The 18,166-nt window shown below is 38.5% G+C and overlaps 1 protein-coding gene across 1 annotated transcript in view; it reads right to left on the reverse strand.

Annotated features, from left to right (window-relative positions):
- The window catches only part of LOC149796277 (cyclic nucleotide-gated cation channel-like), a 62,251-nt gene extending 54,440 nt beyond the window's left edge, over window positions 1-7,811 (reverse strand). The window contains exon 1 of the mRNA XM_089960191.1: window positions 7,616-7,811. Within this exon, the coding sequence (XP_089816317.1) occupies window positions 7,616-7,729 (114 nt within the window). The 5' untranslated portion in view covers window positions 7,730-7,811. The remainder of the gene's footprint in view (window positions 1-7,615) is intronic.
- Window positions 7,812-18,166: the final 10,355 nt, after the last annotated feature.

Here is an 18,166-nt window from a genome sequence, read left to right on the forward strand (position 1 = left end):
CAAATGTTTTGCTACTGACCACTTACTCGTTATAATTAAGGCAAGTTTTTCTCTAAATGAACGGAATCTGGGAATATTATATAAAAGTCACGCGCAAATTATAGTTGTCGGTGGCTTATGGTTGTATCTATAACACCATGCGGAAAACCATACTGTGTATTGTTTTTATCGTCTAATAAGTGTCCGGCGAGGTAGTTCCTGACCTAAACCGTACGTGAAATGTGGCAAGGGGGTTAGCGGGAAAACAGAACTTTGTCTATCTTGTGGCGGCAGAAAATATAGAGCGCTGAAACGATATTATGATAAACGAAATGATATTGGTGGTGTCACAATAAAAGACGCCAAAGATGTTTTCAGTATATTTTTTCAAAAGAAAAAAATCCATGTATCCCCAAACTATAACACTAGGATCCCACTGTAATGAGTCGCTAAACATCTTACCAACAAGACTCAGATTGGCCTTTTGTAAAAAAAATCAACATGTGTTTTAGGCCCGGATTGCAGCACGGAGGTTTTCTTTTGCTGCTGATAATTTGTCTCAGTTTTGTTGTGGACTATCTTCGATTTTTTTTAGGTCGAATTATAAAATGTGGACCTAAATGGAAGGGGGTGGGGGGTGGGGTTTGTCCCCAAAGGTCGACGCACTTTTGTTTTGGTCGGTTTACCCCCTTCTGCTCCTGATTTTAATCATAATGTTTCAACCTCTAGCCCCAACCTCTCTACTATAGGTTGGAGGATGAGTAAATTGGTTTGGTGTTTGACAACACCGCAGCAAAAGTAGGTTCTGCAGCACTGAGGAAATTGGAGAACAAATGCCTTCCCAAAAGACACCATCTATGTCGGCCATTAAGACAGACAATCTATGAATTGCCGAAAGACACAATAATTTATGCCGGCCCCAAAGACACAATCCATACCTTGCTAAAAGACACACGATCTATTCCGGCCCCTAAGACACGCCACCTATGACGTGTCCAAAGACACACCATCTATGCCAGCCTTATCTGATTCAATGGTAGTATTGGAGTCCGCGGACTTGGAGTAGTTGCGAGACACCACAAACGTATGTTTTGCATGAACGATTAGCCAGGATACCTTTCCAAAATTTGAAGAGTGGGGAATATTTTAGAAATTACTTCATAATATTGTAACATCGGATACGAATAAAGAAATTGTAAAGTATGATATTTAAACAAGACATATATGGGTTATAGCGAACTTATTTATGTCAAACTTTAGCGAGACAAATTTATCATGATTACCTGCTTGAGAAGCATACTAAAATAATCATTCAAACACCAATAATGATGTAAGCATTTCAAATATAAATAAACATACTAAAATAATCATTCAGTCACCAATAATGATGTAAGCATTTCAAATATAAATAAACATACTAAAATAATCATTCAAACACCAATAATGATGTAAGCATTTCAAATATAAATAAACATACTAAAATAATCATTCAGTCACCAATAATGATGTAAGCATTTCAAATATAAATAAACATACTAAAATAATCATTCAGTCACCAATAATGATGTAAGCATTTCAAATATAAATAAACATTCTAAATGAATCATTCAGTCACCAATAATGATGTAAGCATTTCAAATATAAATAAACATACTAAAATAATCATTCAAACACCAATAATGATGTAAGCATTTCAAATATTAATAAACATACTAAAATAATCATTCAGTCACCAATAATGATGTAAGCATTTCAAATATAAATAAGCAAGACTTTGTAGCAAGTACGGAATCTATTTTTGACAACATTTCTAAAGTTTTACCTGTATTTTTGCGAAATATTGTGTTCCCACCTCTGAAGTTTTACCTATTTACTATCACATAGTGTTTTCCAACTGATGGTATTTGATGCATTATACTTTCGGTCCTGGTTGCTTTACATCGCTGGTTTCTTGTTGCATTTGCCTGGTGTTTCTTGCGAATTTTTTTTTTTGTAATTTTTTTTAAAAAAAATTTTCTTCTTCAAAATGTTCTAAAAAGGGGGTGATGTTCTATGCTGTTTATAGAGGTTGCTAGTAGAAATCACGCATGAAGAAAGATTTTCAAGGTTATATGATATTACTAGTCGAGGTGTTTAGGGTGTGCTTCCTACGTTATGTTATTTATAAGTTTTTAGATATTGCCTCTTTAAGTTATTTATTTATTAATGTTTTTAGAGATTGAATGTTATTTATACTTTATTTAGCAAGAGACCGGAGTCCTAGCCGATTACACAGTTCGTTAAGGACATCTAGGACCGGAGTCCTAGCTGATTACTCGGTTCGTTAAGGACATATAGGACATCCGATTTTGCGGTTTCCTTAGTTTTTGATAGGTGCTTCGTAAGTGAATTATTTATTAATATTTTTAAAAAATTGAATGATATGTTAAGGGTTGTTATGTGGTGGCTTCTAAATTTATTTAGCTAGTTACTGGGTCTTTTGGTTTTGTGGGGATAGTAATTATATTTTGTTCCTAAGTCCTGCTGAGTCTATGAATTTATTTATATTTTTATATGCCAATTGTTTATTTTTATTACAGTCCATACGTAGCTCTGGGTATGTGTGTGGTGATCCAATCTCTTTTTGGTTTTTGATAAATATTTTTCGAGCGGGTTAATATTTTGGGCATATATTGAATACGTGGTGTAGATCTTCGGTGGTGTGGCAGTTAAAGCAGTTAATGGTTGCTGGTTTAGGTCCTATAAACCTTCCAAAACTGCTTGCTATTTAGTTTTTCCATTTATTATCCTGTTTATGGTTTTCTGTTCTAAATAGGTACCCTTAGGTAGCTGTATGTTCCTATCTACGGTTTTTGGGGTTTCATGGTGCTTTTTACCTTTTGTGGAGGAGTTCCAAAAATCTTGCCATGTTTGGTCTATATATGTTTGTGCGAAGCTTAGTACTTCTGTAGAGCTATAGTTAAGCTTGATAGAGTTTTGACCTTCTGCTTTGATTTGTACAACTTTGTCTGCTGTTTCGTTGCCAGAGATTCCAATGTGCGACGGTATCCACATGAGCTCGACTAATTGATGTGCTGTGGTGATATCGTCGATTAACTGGTATGCTCTGTCAGGAATTGTTCCCTAGAGTGTGTGTTGCGATTTTGGATCGATTTGATAACGCTTAGGGAATCGCTTAGAATGACAGCTTTAGGTATTTGGTTGTGTTTGATCCATTTTAGTGATTCAAGTATAGCCCAAAATTCAGTGGTGTAAATGGAGCAATAGTCAGGTAATCTGGATCCCGTTTGTATAGTGAAAATTCAGGGATGACTATTGCTGCTGCAGTTCTTGGTGGGTTGTTTGTTTTTGATCCATCGGTATATATTTTAATATAGTCCGGGTATTTTTGTTGATTTCGTTTCCAGTACAGGTTTTAGTAAGTTTTCTTGTCCTTCTTTATTGCCTAATTTGGTAGCTTTAATGTTAATCCTTGGTGGTTTTTGTAACCATGATGATTAGTTCTGGTCTGTATTGTTTGTTACCTGTTTTGTTTTAGTAGAGATATCTTTTCTCTAAGTTCAAGGATTACTTTGCCACTTGGTGTGGTGGGTATGATTTTGAGTTTGAAGACAACTTTACACTTTTTTATAGCTATTTTGGTGGGATGGTTGTCTGGGTGGGTATCTAATCAAATGGAGTATCGGAGGAGCAGTTCTTGCCTACGTAATTTTAAGGGTAGTTCTCCTGTTACTGTTTGTAGTTCTTCTAATGATGCTGAGGGGAGTGTTCCTGTGCATAATAGTAAGGCTTTTCTCTGGATAGTGTCAAGTTTTTGTAGTACGGTTGCTTAGCCGAGTTATATGCTTGGCAACCGTAATCCAGTTTTGATCTAATTAGGGTTATATATGTCGTGAGTGGGGTTTCCTGGTTGGATCCCCAGTCAGTCCCTGTGATGTTCCTGAGTAAATTGAGATCTTTGTTACAATTCTGGGTGAGTTGTTCAATGTGCGGTTTCCATGTGAGGTGGTTGTTAAAGAACATTCCTAGAAATGTTACTACTGTTACGTATTTGATTAATTGATTTTGTATATAGAAGTTTGGATAGACTAGGTTGTTATTTCGTTTGGGGGTGAATATAATTACCACAGTTTTTTCATGAGATATTTTGAAACCCGATTTGTCCGCCCATCTCCCTATGTTGTCTAGGCTCTGCTGGATTTCTTTAACTACTGTGTTATTGGCAGGATTTCCATTCCTCCATATGCCACTATCATCTTCAAATTGTGACAAGTTTATTTTTGTGGAGGCTGCATTGAGGTCAAGGTCGTTTACCATTAGGTTAAATAGTAGGGGACTTATTACACTGCCTTGCGGTGTTCCATTTTCAAGTGAAAATTCTTCCGAATGGGTGTTGCCTATTCCTGTGGTAATTTTCTGGCCTGTGAGGAAGTCGCCAATCCAGTTAAACAAGCGTCCAGTTATTCCAAATTGGTTTAATTTGGCCATTAGTCCATTGGTCCATACTAGGTCGAACGCTTTTTCTAGGTCTAGAAAAACCGCTATGAGGTTGCGATCGGTTTTCCTATGTGCGTTAAAAGCGAGTTTGATGTCTGTTTCCAATCTGAGAAGTTGGTCAGTGGTGGATCGTTTGTTCCGAAAGCCACATTGATTTATGGAGAATATGTTATTGGTTTCTAGGTGGTGTTTTAACCTATTTGCGAGTATTGTCTCCATTAATTTGCAAATATTGTTTGTAAGGGAGATGGGTCGGTACGAATTTATGTTGTTGGGATCTTTACCTAGCTTGGGGATTGGTATTACTATGGCCTGTTTCCATTGGTTGTAGTTGGCCTTTATCCCATATCCTATTAAAGAGTTTGATTATGGCTATTGTTATATTGATAGGTAGTTTTTTGTAGATAATGTAACCTAACTGATCCTTACCAGGGGATGTTTCGTTTTTGGATCGTAAGGCTATCTCCCATTCATGTACTGTGATGTCGCTTTTAGGTGAGATTCTTTTTTTATAATAGAAGTACCCCCTAACCTAAACATCAATAATAGCATCGAAATAATGTCAGTAATGATAAATATAGGAACCACAAACATTCAAATAATAAATGCATACGACCCAGGGGGTACCTTCTGTCCTACAAACCTAATCTCACTGAAGGCAATCACTAATAACAACAACAACAATCTAATTATCTGTGGCAACTTCAACGCACACAGTGAATTATGGGGAGGTAAAAAGAAAGATCAAAGAGGGAAAATGGTTGAAAAATGGATAACTGAGAACAATCTGGTCATCTTAAATGACGGGTCGAACACTAGATTAAACCCTGAGGATTGCACTCTCTCAGCTATAGACCTAACCATCACTACCCCAAAATTAGCTCAAATCACAAATTGGTGGGTGGATCAAGAAGATACGTTAGGAAGTGACCATTTACCCATCACAATCAATATTCAAACAAAAACTCAACACATTCCAAACGAAACCCCACCTAAATGGAGTTACCAACAGGCAGACCGGGACCAATTCCAATTATTACTAGCTAGAGTAAATCCACATAACTTAGAAAGCCCAAGTATTGACATGTATTATGATACCATAACAGACACAATTATAGAGGCAGCTAACAGATGCATCCCAAAGACAACTAATATCCAAAATAAAAACCCTGTACCATGGTGGACTGAACAGTGTTTTATAGCACATAAAGACAAAAAAAAATGGCCTTAAATAAATATAAACGCGCTTAAATTGTTATCTACTTCCAGCAATATAAAGATAAAGAAAAAGCACTAAAACAAACAATAAAAACTGCTAAAATTAATATATGGCAAACTTTTGCTCTAAACTGAGTCTAAAATCAAACTCAAAACAAATATGGGACAAGATAAAAGCCATAAAAGGGAAAGCAACTACCTCAGCCCCAAAAATTAAAAATGCCATAACAAATAAAGATAAGGCAGACCTCCTAGCGAAGCATTTTTCGAACATTAGTAGCAACAATAATCACACCTGAAACTTTCAAGAACACAAAAAACAAAATAATGGAGGAAACCCATCCTCAAATGTTTCAAGATCACTTCTCTTTGCATTTAAAATTTGCCTTATTTACACATATTCTCTCACCCACCTGTTACACTCGATGACAAACGATGCACATGTAAAAAAAACTCGTGATTATATATTTACATAGTCTAACAAAAATTGTTTAAGTAGCGATTTTAACTGTTATCACAATCCTATCTGAAAACAATGGATGAATCAGGTATTGACTAAAGTATTCGAACACCCTCCCGTTTAGTTTGGTTTCAAACCTATTTTATTGCCATAATTACAGCACATTAGGCCAGCATGCATTTCTCAAACTTAGCAACAGCCCTCCCCCAAATACGTAAGTAGTTTTTATGAAAAGTGACAAGGACTAACCGTGCGTGTATATACTTATGCGTAGATAAGAAATACATTATATTAATACACCGGAATATAAAAAAGCATAGTACTAGAAAAGTTAATACAAAATAAGCATATAATAACTAATTTAAAGATGAGAAAAGTGGAGAATGGGAGGGGGCCTTATAGCGATTTTAAAAACAAAAGGCATCAAGGAAATGAAAAATTCACGAAGCTTAGTCATTTAATTCACCAATTTATAAGTCTAACCTGGCAGCAAAACACTGTCAACTTCTTGGCGTTTAGAATCAAACGGTAGTTTCTTAGTTAATACGGTCACCATATTACATGGTTGAGTCTATGTTTAACACGGTTACGATATTGCATGGGAGGTCTCTGTTTAACACGGTCACCATATTGTATGGGCAAGTCTATGTTTAACACGGTCATCATATTACATTGACGAGTCTATGTTTAACACGGTCACCATATTGCATAGGCGAGTCTATGTTTAACACGGTCACCACGTTTTCAAGCAACATATTATGTGATATAGTTCACCGTCTTTGATACTGTCAATAATTCCTTAAATTTTGGAGTTTTACCTCTTTGAACACATAAAAAGAGTTCATCCTTTTTATTAGTTCAGTTTGTTTTATAAATATTAAAACTAGACATTGCAAATATAGGAGGCAAACTATAATAATACAGTTGTTACTGAAATGGCCTATTTGTAAAACCAGAAAAGAAATTTGGTTTCAAACGCCAATAAATTGACAGTGTTATGGACCCCTTTGTCACTATCAGGATATAAATTATAAATTGGTGAATGAAATGAAATGACTGAGTTTTGTTTATTTGTTAACAGCTTTGATGATCTTCGTTTTTTAAAATCGGTATTTGGGGGTAGAGTGTACAAACAAACGGGAGGGTGTGCGAATATTATAGTGTCGATTGTAAACCGAAATTAAGTGACAACATTAAATAAGAAACAGAAGTGTAAGTTTTATTCATTTGCTAACAGCTTCCTACGTACAAATTGTCGTTATACAACAATTATGCCAATGTCTCGCAAACGGACGCGAATTTGTATACATAATGCACATCTTTAAAAGTATCTCGCAAAAGATCTTTTAAATAAGTACAAATTCGCCTCCGTTACGACATATTACTCTTCCGAGCCAATTCGTATGCGGCAAAAACTAGTTCTAAGCCAGTAGACTATTAAAACTTAAATTTCAGATTTACCGCATAACCTAATTCAGTTACGGCTGCAGTCCACTTCTTTCTTGCAGCATTCAGTGCCAAGGATGCTCTCCTGGTTCTGGAACCAGCCACTGGCTTATCATTCGCATCGGCCATAACTAAATCTTTACCGATCAGTCCATGGAAAAAAGTTAACGAATGACGACATAACGAATAAAAAGATTTAGACTAGGAAACGCTGTCCTCCATTTTTATTATGTATCATTTGGTGTGCCTGACGTCACAATCCGAATTACGTCGATGTTGTTACGTCATGCCACTTTCAAGTCGATTTTAAAACGAAAGCGGAATTTGTTTTTAATCTTTATTAAAAATGAATAACTGTTAAATTTACTATTCCAAAAGAATTAGTAAGCCATAAAATTTTGCTACAGCGATATCATTAACACCACCTCTTCCCCCTTCCCCCCCCCCCAAAAAAAAAGCGTACAGTTTTTGAGAAAGTAATTTTGCAGGGAGATAGGCCTAAGTAGTGGGACTTTCTATATTGTTACACAGTGTCGCCTTATGTTCATACCTATTGTCGCCTTATGTTCATACGTAAGACAAAATATATAACAAAACTAATATGCGTGCTCTAGGAGCAAACGTGGTTCAGAAAATTAATAAGAAAAAAATCAAAATCTATTGTGTGGTTGCAAAATTTGAAAAATTCATTAAATTGTTTTAAAAAAAGGAGGAAAATCAAATTCCATTTTATCTCATTAAAACTCCTGCGATATGACTACTGTATTTTTAAGAATTATAAACACAGTATATTTCTTCCATACACTAGTACAATAACACATAACGCCACAACGTACTTTAAGGCGAGTGAATAATGTCTGGGGCATCCGAATGAATGAACCAAAAAATGATTACCCAAATTGACTATACAAATCTCGTTCACGCAGGAAATGAGACTATAGGTTAAGCACCGCGCTTTTCCAAAATTGCACTTCCTCGCACGAATGTCGCCTTCACGAAGTTGAATATTTGCGGAAAAAATGTCCAGTACTTTGTTGATCTCTCACGATCCAAAATAAAACTTCTCTTATGTTTAGCTGATGGTTGTATTGTATTGCAAGAGTTGGCGCTCTACAGTTTCTTATTTTGCATGGATCAGATTTTTAAAGAAAAGAATTTCCTAGTTTTTCTTCATTGCCAATACTGGCTATTTAAAATAGACCGTGTAGATCTTAGAACTTTTAATTCCATTTATTTTAGTGTATGATTGATCGGTGTAATATGGGTTATATAGTATGACCTTGTTCGATACGCACACCTAATAAAAAAAGGACTAGGTCCGCTTGGTCGTTTTCACTTCCTGGACTTCAGAAGTAAGTTGTAAATAAAAAGAGCCGAAAACGCTTTTTTTTATTTTTATATTTATATATTTTGAAATTCATTCATTACGCTTTCAGAAGCTGCTATTGTCTAGTCCATTTTAATGAATGCTAAGATAATGTAGTGTACATTACACTAATTCAGGCTGAGTTTTCGAGCAGAAGTCATTTCGGTTAGCTGTGCGCTTAGATCATCTACAATTTCCACAAGTACAATATCCAAAGAAATTTCAGCCACTGAACATGAATAAAGAGGTATGCCAACATTATTTCCGTTGTGCATATTGCAAATGCAAACCACTTCACCTTATACCTGTCACTCTCTCAGAAGTTCCTAATATCAGTAGAGAGCCCACTCCCACCCCCAACTGTCCAGCTAATGGTTTTATTCTATTTTAAGTCAGAATAAATCCTTTAGATGTTCTTTCCGCAACGACATTCCTAACTATATGTACTGAATTTGCCTATATATATATATATATATATATATATATATATATATATATATATATATATATATATATATATATATTTCTCTACGAAATCTTGAGATAATCTGAATTGCTAAACTGTTTATTTTCATTTCAAAAATTGGATAAACATTCTTTTTAAAACTAGGTGTTCACCCGAATAGTCTAGTACAACAATGAATGCTTAAATAAGAACTGATACACGCCAAAATAACCATTCCTGAACTGTAATTTCAATAACTCATGACTCCATTGGCCAAATGTTCACTATTTATGTAGTGCTTATACGAAACTGTGGAGCATAACCTTTCGGCCCAATCGTTACATTGCGAAATAATAAGAAAATTCTATGATTTATCCGAAAAATGAACTACTCATATCCTATATTAGTTTATATATTTTTTAAAAATATCTTGAGATAAAAGATACAAAAAGTATCCTGAAAGTAAATGTTCGGTTCCTTAAAAAGTTATGCTCCATACGATGTTAACAAAACTTCACAAACAACTATACAACCGACTAAAAAAATTAGGCAAAAAAGCAAATCTTTTCGAGGCATATGATTGTCCCTGAAAAGGGCCTAGGTTTCTTTTTTTTTTTGTTGTTATCACCGTTTCGTTAACATATATGGCATTACATAAGTCTTTTTCTCTTCCTCAAACATTTTCTGACTTCTGGACCATAGATGAGGACTCTCATCAGACAGCCTTGTCTCTCCACATAAATTCTTCTTTTCTAAACGCTCGCATCGGTGATCCTGATGATTGTCGATGATGATTTTACATACAAGGGTAAGTCTGTACGGAACAGCATTGACGACACAAGAGTAGATGATTCAACGTTAGTCCACATCTTGTGACGAAACAGGTGAAGGGAATGAAATGAACTGCGGTTATTTATAGTGGAGGAGCGGATCGAAACGGATTAAGTTTTTTTTTCACCAATCCAAACAGGCGTTACTAAAATTCAGTCACAGTTTGATGTCTGTCTTCCAGTCCGAAGAGAGCTGCATGTGACGTCACATTCCCTATATAGATGCGCTAGAGTCTGTGCGCTGTGAATCAATGCTACAGAGTTTTCAAACATGACGTAAACTAAGAACACAATGAACTGGGGTGCACCGGCAGTGGAGACGAGAAGCGATGGTATATCAGCGGCTACCAAAGTCAACACAGTCTTACTTCCAGAACAGACCGATTTTAATTGGGGTTTGGCCGATTTTCTTTCTTTCTTCTTCGCAAGAATTTGTTCCTGTACCGTGCTGCCAAAACCCGTCTGAAAAATCTTCGTTCACAAGAATAAGTCACGTAAACTTTACACAAACCCACTGGACGAAAGTTTTCCAGAAGTCGCACCCGAGTGAAGGGCATCGATCATCAACGGCAAACCGATTTAGCCGATGTCTCTCATTTGGTCATCTACAATTAAGCAGTGAGTTAGTGCGAGCCCTAAAACTGGTGATGAAACAAAGCGGTCGTCACCCTCTTCGATGGCAAACCGACAAAGGCGTCAAATTTCTGAACCAAGCTTTCCAAAAAGAATTGAAGAAACGTGACATTCATTTTTTTACTACCGAGAATCCCGAAACCAAAGCCAGCATCGTGGAACGTTTTAAATGCACCTTGAAAGAATGGATGTATAAATATTGTACGCATCAGCACACTCTTAAGTACATCGACGTCTTATCGCACTTAGTTCAAGCGTACAACCAATCTTACCATCGAAACATCGGAAGTGCCCCCCAAGAAGTGACTCTCGACAACGAAGTGCTCGTTTTTGAGCGCCTGTTTGGTAAGACCCTGACGGTGGCTGTCCCCCCAATAAGTTGAGTGTTGACAGCAGGAGATTGGGTGCGCATTGGCAAACGCAAACGCACTTTCGACAAAGGATACTTACCCAACTGGACTACCAAATTGTTTCGTGTCACTGGACGAGTGCGTGGCCGTCATCCTGCCATCTATAAATTGGAAGACATGAACGGGGATGTGTTAAAATGAACGTTTAACCTGCCTTAGTTACAACGCGTGACCAAAAAGGAAGACGAAGTGTACGACTTCGAAATCATTCTCGAACGAAGAGCCCGAAAAGTGGGAAAATGACGTCTCAAAGAAGTCAAAGTGCGTTGGAAAGGATATCCTCCCAGTTTTGATTCTTGGATCGACGCTTCGCAAGTCATCGACTATAGAAAGAAGTGACCATCATGCCCTTCCGCACAGTCTCATCTACCGCTACCACCGCAGTGTCCACTCCTTCCTTCACCGAGTTCTTGTCTGCAAGATCTACAAAATCAACCTTGTGGGTGTGGTGTGGAGAACGTGTGCCTAAAACTCAAATCGTCTTTTTCTGCCAAATCTTTGTGGTGTATTGAGTCATCGGTGTTGCCATTGCCAATTTGAGTTTGCAACAAGGAGACAACAATTTGGACCATTTTACTGAGCAGTTGCATCGGCTACCTTTGCCCCAATCCTTCCCCGAAATACTCCTCGAACAGGAACAACGGGAGCCTTGCATCTAACGTCATTCATCACTCCAACAGTCACCACTCCAACAACAACAATCATCTTTTAGACACTCCTCTAACCTCCAGTGACCCCTCGGACAGCAGCAGAACTCTGGAATTATGAACAACAACAACGAATTGTACTTAACGTTACCCAGTGACAGTTCCATGGATTTGTTTCACAACAATACTTTGAGCTATTTCACGCCCAAATTACCTCAGGCCATCCAATTATATCATGAGACCCATTGGGAAGTGGCTTGGGTGGAAATGATTTACCCTACATAAATCAAAAACATCACTGAAACTCAGAACACTTTCCAGGTCGATCTCTTGAATGTCCAATTGCAAGAAGAGATGAATAAAATCGGGTTTTCAGGTGACACAAAGTTACCAAGCAATTCATCATTAAGCATCTACGCGTTTAAAATTTTGGCAGGCTATTATTTTAGCGGTGAACATTTAGTGGACACGGTTGCTGACAGGTTCGAGGCAACGTTTGGCAAAGCCCTGAACAGAACCAAAATGTATTAAGTTCGAGTACCATAAAGTGGCTCGTTGCCTACTAATGAAATTTCCGGATAGCGAAACGTTGTGTCCATCAGGTTTAATGGTAGTTTGTTTTGAATTGTGGTGATCCACATATGGTAGCACAGGATCTGAGCCCGAAGATCAACAGTAATATGGATTTTTACAAAGCTTTTGGGTCCCCTGTAGAACTGAACCAAGGAATCAATTCGATCTTTGTGTATTCCGATGTTGTGAAGTACAACTTATTGGGACACACCTCCGTTCCGTTACTACGTGTCATTCCTTTCAAAGTGGATTCTACCACGAGCAATGACCAGGAAGGTGGAAACACGTTCACCGCGAATTTGTACATCCTCGGGTGACACGAGGATCGCACGCTTTGAAAGATGCCGCACTGACGTATGGCAAAGAATTTCTCCAAAATGTCATCATCGACAAACAAAACCCCAAAGAAGCTTTCTTGAAAGCAAGCAGCAATGTCTTGCTTCAAACGGACAAAGACATTCTGGGTCGACGAGTAACTCCTATAATTGCCCTGGACACTGCCGAGTCTGGCATTACTGCTTCCCTGACACCACGGCAAGGACAAGGCATAAAGAGACGACGAAGACACCCTTCCAGAGGACTTTACACTCATAAAGCTAGAAAGACTAAGAAAGGAAGAACTGCTCGACACTTAGACGTTTTTGATTATTAAAAAATCAGAGAGAGAAAGAAAGAAAATGATGTACCTAGAGTATTGCGCCTGTTCGAAGTCGGAACTGGATCTGTTTGCCATGCCTCACACCATGATGACCATGCAAGAATCCCAATGGGTCGAATTTCATCCCATCTCCTCTTTGACAGATTCCGCTCTCATCGAGTTTGAAATCAAAGGACTGCCCGAAGATTGCATCGATCTAAATAGCAGTTACTTGTACTTGAATGTAAATTGGATCAAACCGCTCAACACGGATCTAGGCGAAGATGATGAGGTAGCTCATGTCAACAGTTTCATGCATTCCTTGTTAAGCGAAGTGGATTTGTACTTAAATAACAAACTAGTTAGCAGCAGGATGGATACTTACCCTTATCGAGTGTCCCAGGAAAATTTCTTGACGTACGGAACGGACGCCAAGACCACTCATCTGGATGCTTGCGTGGAATGGAAATCTGACACACCTGACAAGTTCATTGGTCAAGATACAACAATGCAGGGTTTAAAGACAGTAAAGAGAAAATCAAGGCAAGCCGTAGTTTAGAAATAATGGATCGTTTGCATTTGGAAATGCTGTTGCAAGAGAAGTTTTTGCTGTACTGAGTGAATGTCCGCCTGATACTGAATCGTAGTAGTACCGGTTTCCACTTGATGGCTAATGCTGCTGCTTCCAATTGCAAAACCATCAGCCAAGAAGCACGACTATTCTTCGTACGTCGCGTGGAAGTGTTACCTAAAGTGGGAAACGAAATCAGTCAGTTTTTTGAGCAGAACGACCGCCAGGTATCCGATATGATGCGTGGATGGGAAAAGTGTTACCATTCCCCCTTGACAGTGATCCATGATTGAAGATCATCTGTTCCAAGGACAATTACCCAAGTGATTAATCATTGGCATCGCTAGCAATGCAGCCTTCAACGAGCCCCTAGCCAAAATCCTTTCGAGTTTAAGCACTTGGACGTGACCAAGGTTGAAGTCAGTCGCGGTGGCAAGACCCTGTGTACCAGACCCTTCGAACCTAACTTTGACCAGAAGAATTACTTGAGATCGTACTTGTCCCTGTACGAAGCCACCGGGCAGTTAGGGACCAACACCAGTCACGGTATTTCGTACAAAGATTATGCAGGAGGCTAAGCTTTGTGGGATTTTGGTTTCACTTCTGACCAAGGCAGGGAAGAGGGACATTTCCACCCCATAACATCATGTCAGATTCGTGTGGAACTTCAGTTTGCTAAACCTCTACCCGAGACAGTGAACGTCATCCTGTATGCCGAATTTGATAATACCATAGAAATCAACAGTTTTGAAAGACGGCATTCTAGATTATTAGTAGCTATGGAAGACTGTAATCCCTCTTTAAATAATGGAGAATCTTTGGAAACGGAATCGGAGGATACAGTGTAATATGAACCCCAAGGCAAAGACGAAAAGGACATAGTGATGAAGTCCAGATGGCCAGAACAAGAACAACATTTAGTCTCCTGTTTTGCCAAACACCTTAAGGAGATTGACAAAATCAATAAAATATAACCCAACACAAATCTATTATACTCAGACCGGCTTGACATCACACATCCTACATATAATTAAAATTAGTCACTTACTCACCCAATTACCACCAGCCAGTTTCATGCGTTTAAACATATAGGGAAGTGGGTGCGGGGGTATTATTCGGTTTACAGCCCCAGTAGGGGCGAGTACCGCCAACCAGTGCGCGGGTTGATGCTGCACCTGCACCCATCATCCACTTCGGCACCCTGGGTGGTTATTCAAGCAATTCAGCTTAATGACATACTTAGAAGTAGGACTTAATGAACACTCATCAATACAACATCTGATTATTACATTACCGGACATCCTTCTTGGGGCGGCTGAGTGGGAAATTAGGGGCGAGGGTAGCATACGGTTTACAGCCCAAGTAGAGGAGTGTACCGCGTAAGGCTACACTTGCACCTATCACCCACTTCAGCGCCCTGAGTCGTCCAAATGTATAATCAACTAAGCAATGCAATAGGTGATCGGTAATTAAATAACCATCATATTCATACAAATATCTGTCTGCTCTATCATACTTAAGGCATGATAAATCGTCTTAAAATACACTAATTAAGACTGGCCAATAAACCTAGATATTATAGGGTAGCATCTAAGTCATCAGGGCCCGCTGAACAATGCGGCAACAAATTGATTCATAAACTGATTAGAAAGTAAAGTAATAACCCAAAATTAGATCTATAAGGTGGCTAAAAACCCAAAGCCATCAAGACCTGCTACACAATGTGGCACCAAATTACATAATTAGGAATATATCCTTAAAACATTAGACTAAATCTCAGTCATTAGGCACCCCGCAGAAGGCAGAAATACTAATTATTAGAATAGAAACCCAAATATTACTAGATTAAATAACTCCTCCATTAAATAGACTAGGAGATTCGTCATGCCACCTATATCTATATCTTATTCTACAAACAGCACAAATGATTTTCCAAATTATAAATACGGCAAAGGACGCCATTTACTATTCGGAAACTGGGGCACAATAAAATCGATCCCGGATGTAGGGCGTATCCTTTCCATTCAGTCCGACATACCTTTGCCACCTCCAGACATATATCATATTAAGTGTGTGCGTGTGAACCATTCCCACTCACAACGAGCCCCGTGAGACATCAATGTCTCGAAATCGGACTAATCAAATAGCAGTTCCTAAGTGCATTAATACGTTGGGGGAAGTGGCATCATTCCTTCCCCTTAGAAAAAATCAATTATTCCCAAACGGGAAATTAACTAGTCTTACATTCCGGTAAGGGCGAACACGACTTTAATTGAAACGACTGACCAGTCTAACCACCCGTCGTTGATTCATCAATTTGAAAAATGAGCAGACTCACCAAGCTTCTGGAACTTCAGATGCACCTGGAGTACGCCCGGCGCCTACTGGATGAGCTGCACTGGTGGCGATTACAAAAGTATTTAAAAAAATAGAAGAGGAAGACGAGAAGAGAAAAAAGAAGAGGAGCAAAAGAAAAGACATATATTACCTCACCTCATCCTGAGACAGACCGGCGAAGTCAAGCCTATGGTGAGGACACCGCCACAGCGACAAACACCACAACCACTACCACCACCAAGACCCGTGGTTCCCCAGACGGAAAACTGGGAAGATGAAATAAGGTGGCCACAGCATCCACGTGTGTGGCATAGGAGAAGGGAACAAGAACAAGTCTTCACTATCCCTCAAACGGATAGTGAAGTCACTCAGGCCCCGTCTGGGCTCCCAAGAACAACTGTGAATTGGGAGCAAGATTGGAGCCGACGTTGTATCTGTGGTGCCCGGCCTGGGAGGTGTCACCATTAAACTGGTGCATCTGTAATTCGAAAAAAAGCCCTTTTCAGGGCTAACCGAATCTCTAGAAAATAGGCTATTCACGTTGCCAATTGGTGAGAATGTGGAGTAGTGTGATTATAAACTATCACTCCTTTCCTGATGTGTGTGTATGTCTGTGTTTGTGTGTGTTCGCGTAGGGTTGTGTGGTTATGTGTATGTGTGTTTGTATGAGTTAGCGTAAGTTTGTGTGTATAGTAGATATTGTGATTTTTCCTCTTCCCGTGTGTGGATAGTATATTTTGGGGTTTGTGGATAGTATTTAATAGTTTTTCTTCTTCCCGTGTGTGGATATTATGTTTGTGATTGTTTTTTATCTTCTTCCCGTGTGTGGATAGTAGATTTTGGGTTTGCTTTTTTCTCTTCCCCAGTGTGGATAGTAGATTTATGATTGTTTTTTCTTCTTCCCATGTGTCGATAGTAGATTTGGGGTTTGTATGTGTTAGAATAGGTTGTGTGGGTTGTTGTTACGTTGAATTATAGAGGTGTTCGTCTGCAACAGACATGTACCTCTTGTTTATGATACCAATGGCACCTTCTTGATTACTCCTGGGGGAAGGAATGGTGCCACATCCACCAGGCTTTTATGTACTCACAGAGTACTTCTTGATTGTAACCGTTAGATTGTAGAAACTTTATGTTCTTAACAACCTAAATGTAAGGCTCTTACATGAGTGGGAACAGTGAAAGCACGCACTCATGTTAGTAAGTTGTGTGGGTAGTAGATAATATCTGAAGTAAGTTAAAAGGGATGTTTTCCTTCACGTCCGTGCTTGTCAAATATAAAGTCAAGTGTCCGTCATTCGCGCCATTCAACATTAAATATACCAAGATGGCTTCAAACCGCCTTGACAAGATGAAGAAGTTTCAAGACGTCTTCGACAATATGGGGATGATTGTTGGTTAAAAGGGATGAGTGAAGATGGAAATAACAACTTAAGAAAGTCAAAGGAAATGATACGAGTTCTACTTAAAGAAGAAAAGGAGGAGAAGTAGGATGAAAAGGACAAAAAGAAAATGAAAGAATGGAATGAAAAAAGAAAATGAAAAAGAAAACGAGAAGAGGAAGAAAGAGGATAAGGCGAAACAGGAGGAGGGAAAAATGAAAGACAAAGAGTGTAGGGCAGAAAATAAGAAGTTGGTGGAAGAATAGAAGAAATTAGAAAGAAAAATAAAAAGAAGAAACCTAAAGGCCCTCAGGGCTACTCATACGCCTCGAAAAGATTTGCTTGCTTGCCTAAAATGTTTATAGTCGATTGTATTGTTGTTTGTGTGATAGAATGATATTCATCAATCTGTGTCTGTATATTGTATATGTTATATCTATGTCCCACCAAGCGCTGTTTATTGGTATACGTTTTGAACTAGCTAAACTTACCCGCCAACCGCTACCCTCTACCTGTTGAACTTGCCTGCTACCCGTTGCCCTATACAACCCCACCTTTCCTTGACGCTATACAGCCCCAATATTCTCCATGTTCAATTCCCCTTGACGCTAAACGTTCCCAAGGGGGTCTGAAAAGTCTTGATGCTAAACGTTCCCATGACCTTTGTGACTGGGATTTCCATTGACGCTAGGGTATCCCACTAAACTACTCCCAGTCAACAGAAAATAACAAGCA

This window comes from Sinohyriopsis cumingii, chromosome 6 (assembly GCF_028554795.1).
Source record: "Sinohyriopsis cumingii isolate HCF-2022 chromosome 6, ASM2855479v2, whole genome shotgun sequence".
NCBI lineage: Eukaryota > Metazoa > Mollusca > Bivalvia > Unionida > Unionidae > Sinohyriopsis > Sinohyriopsis cumingii.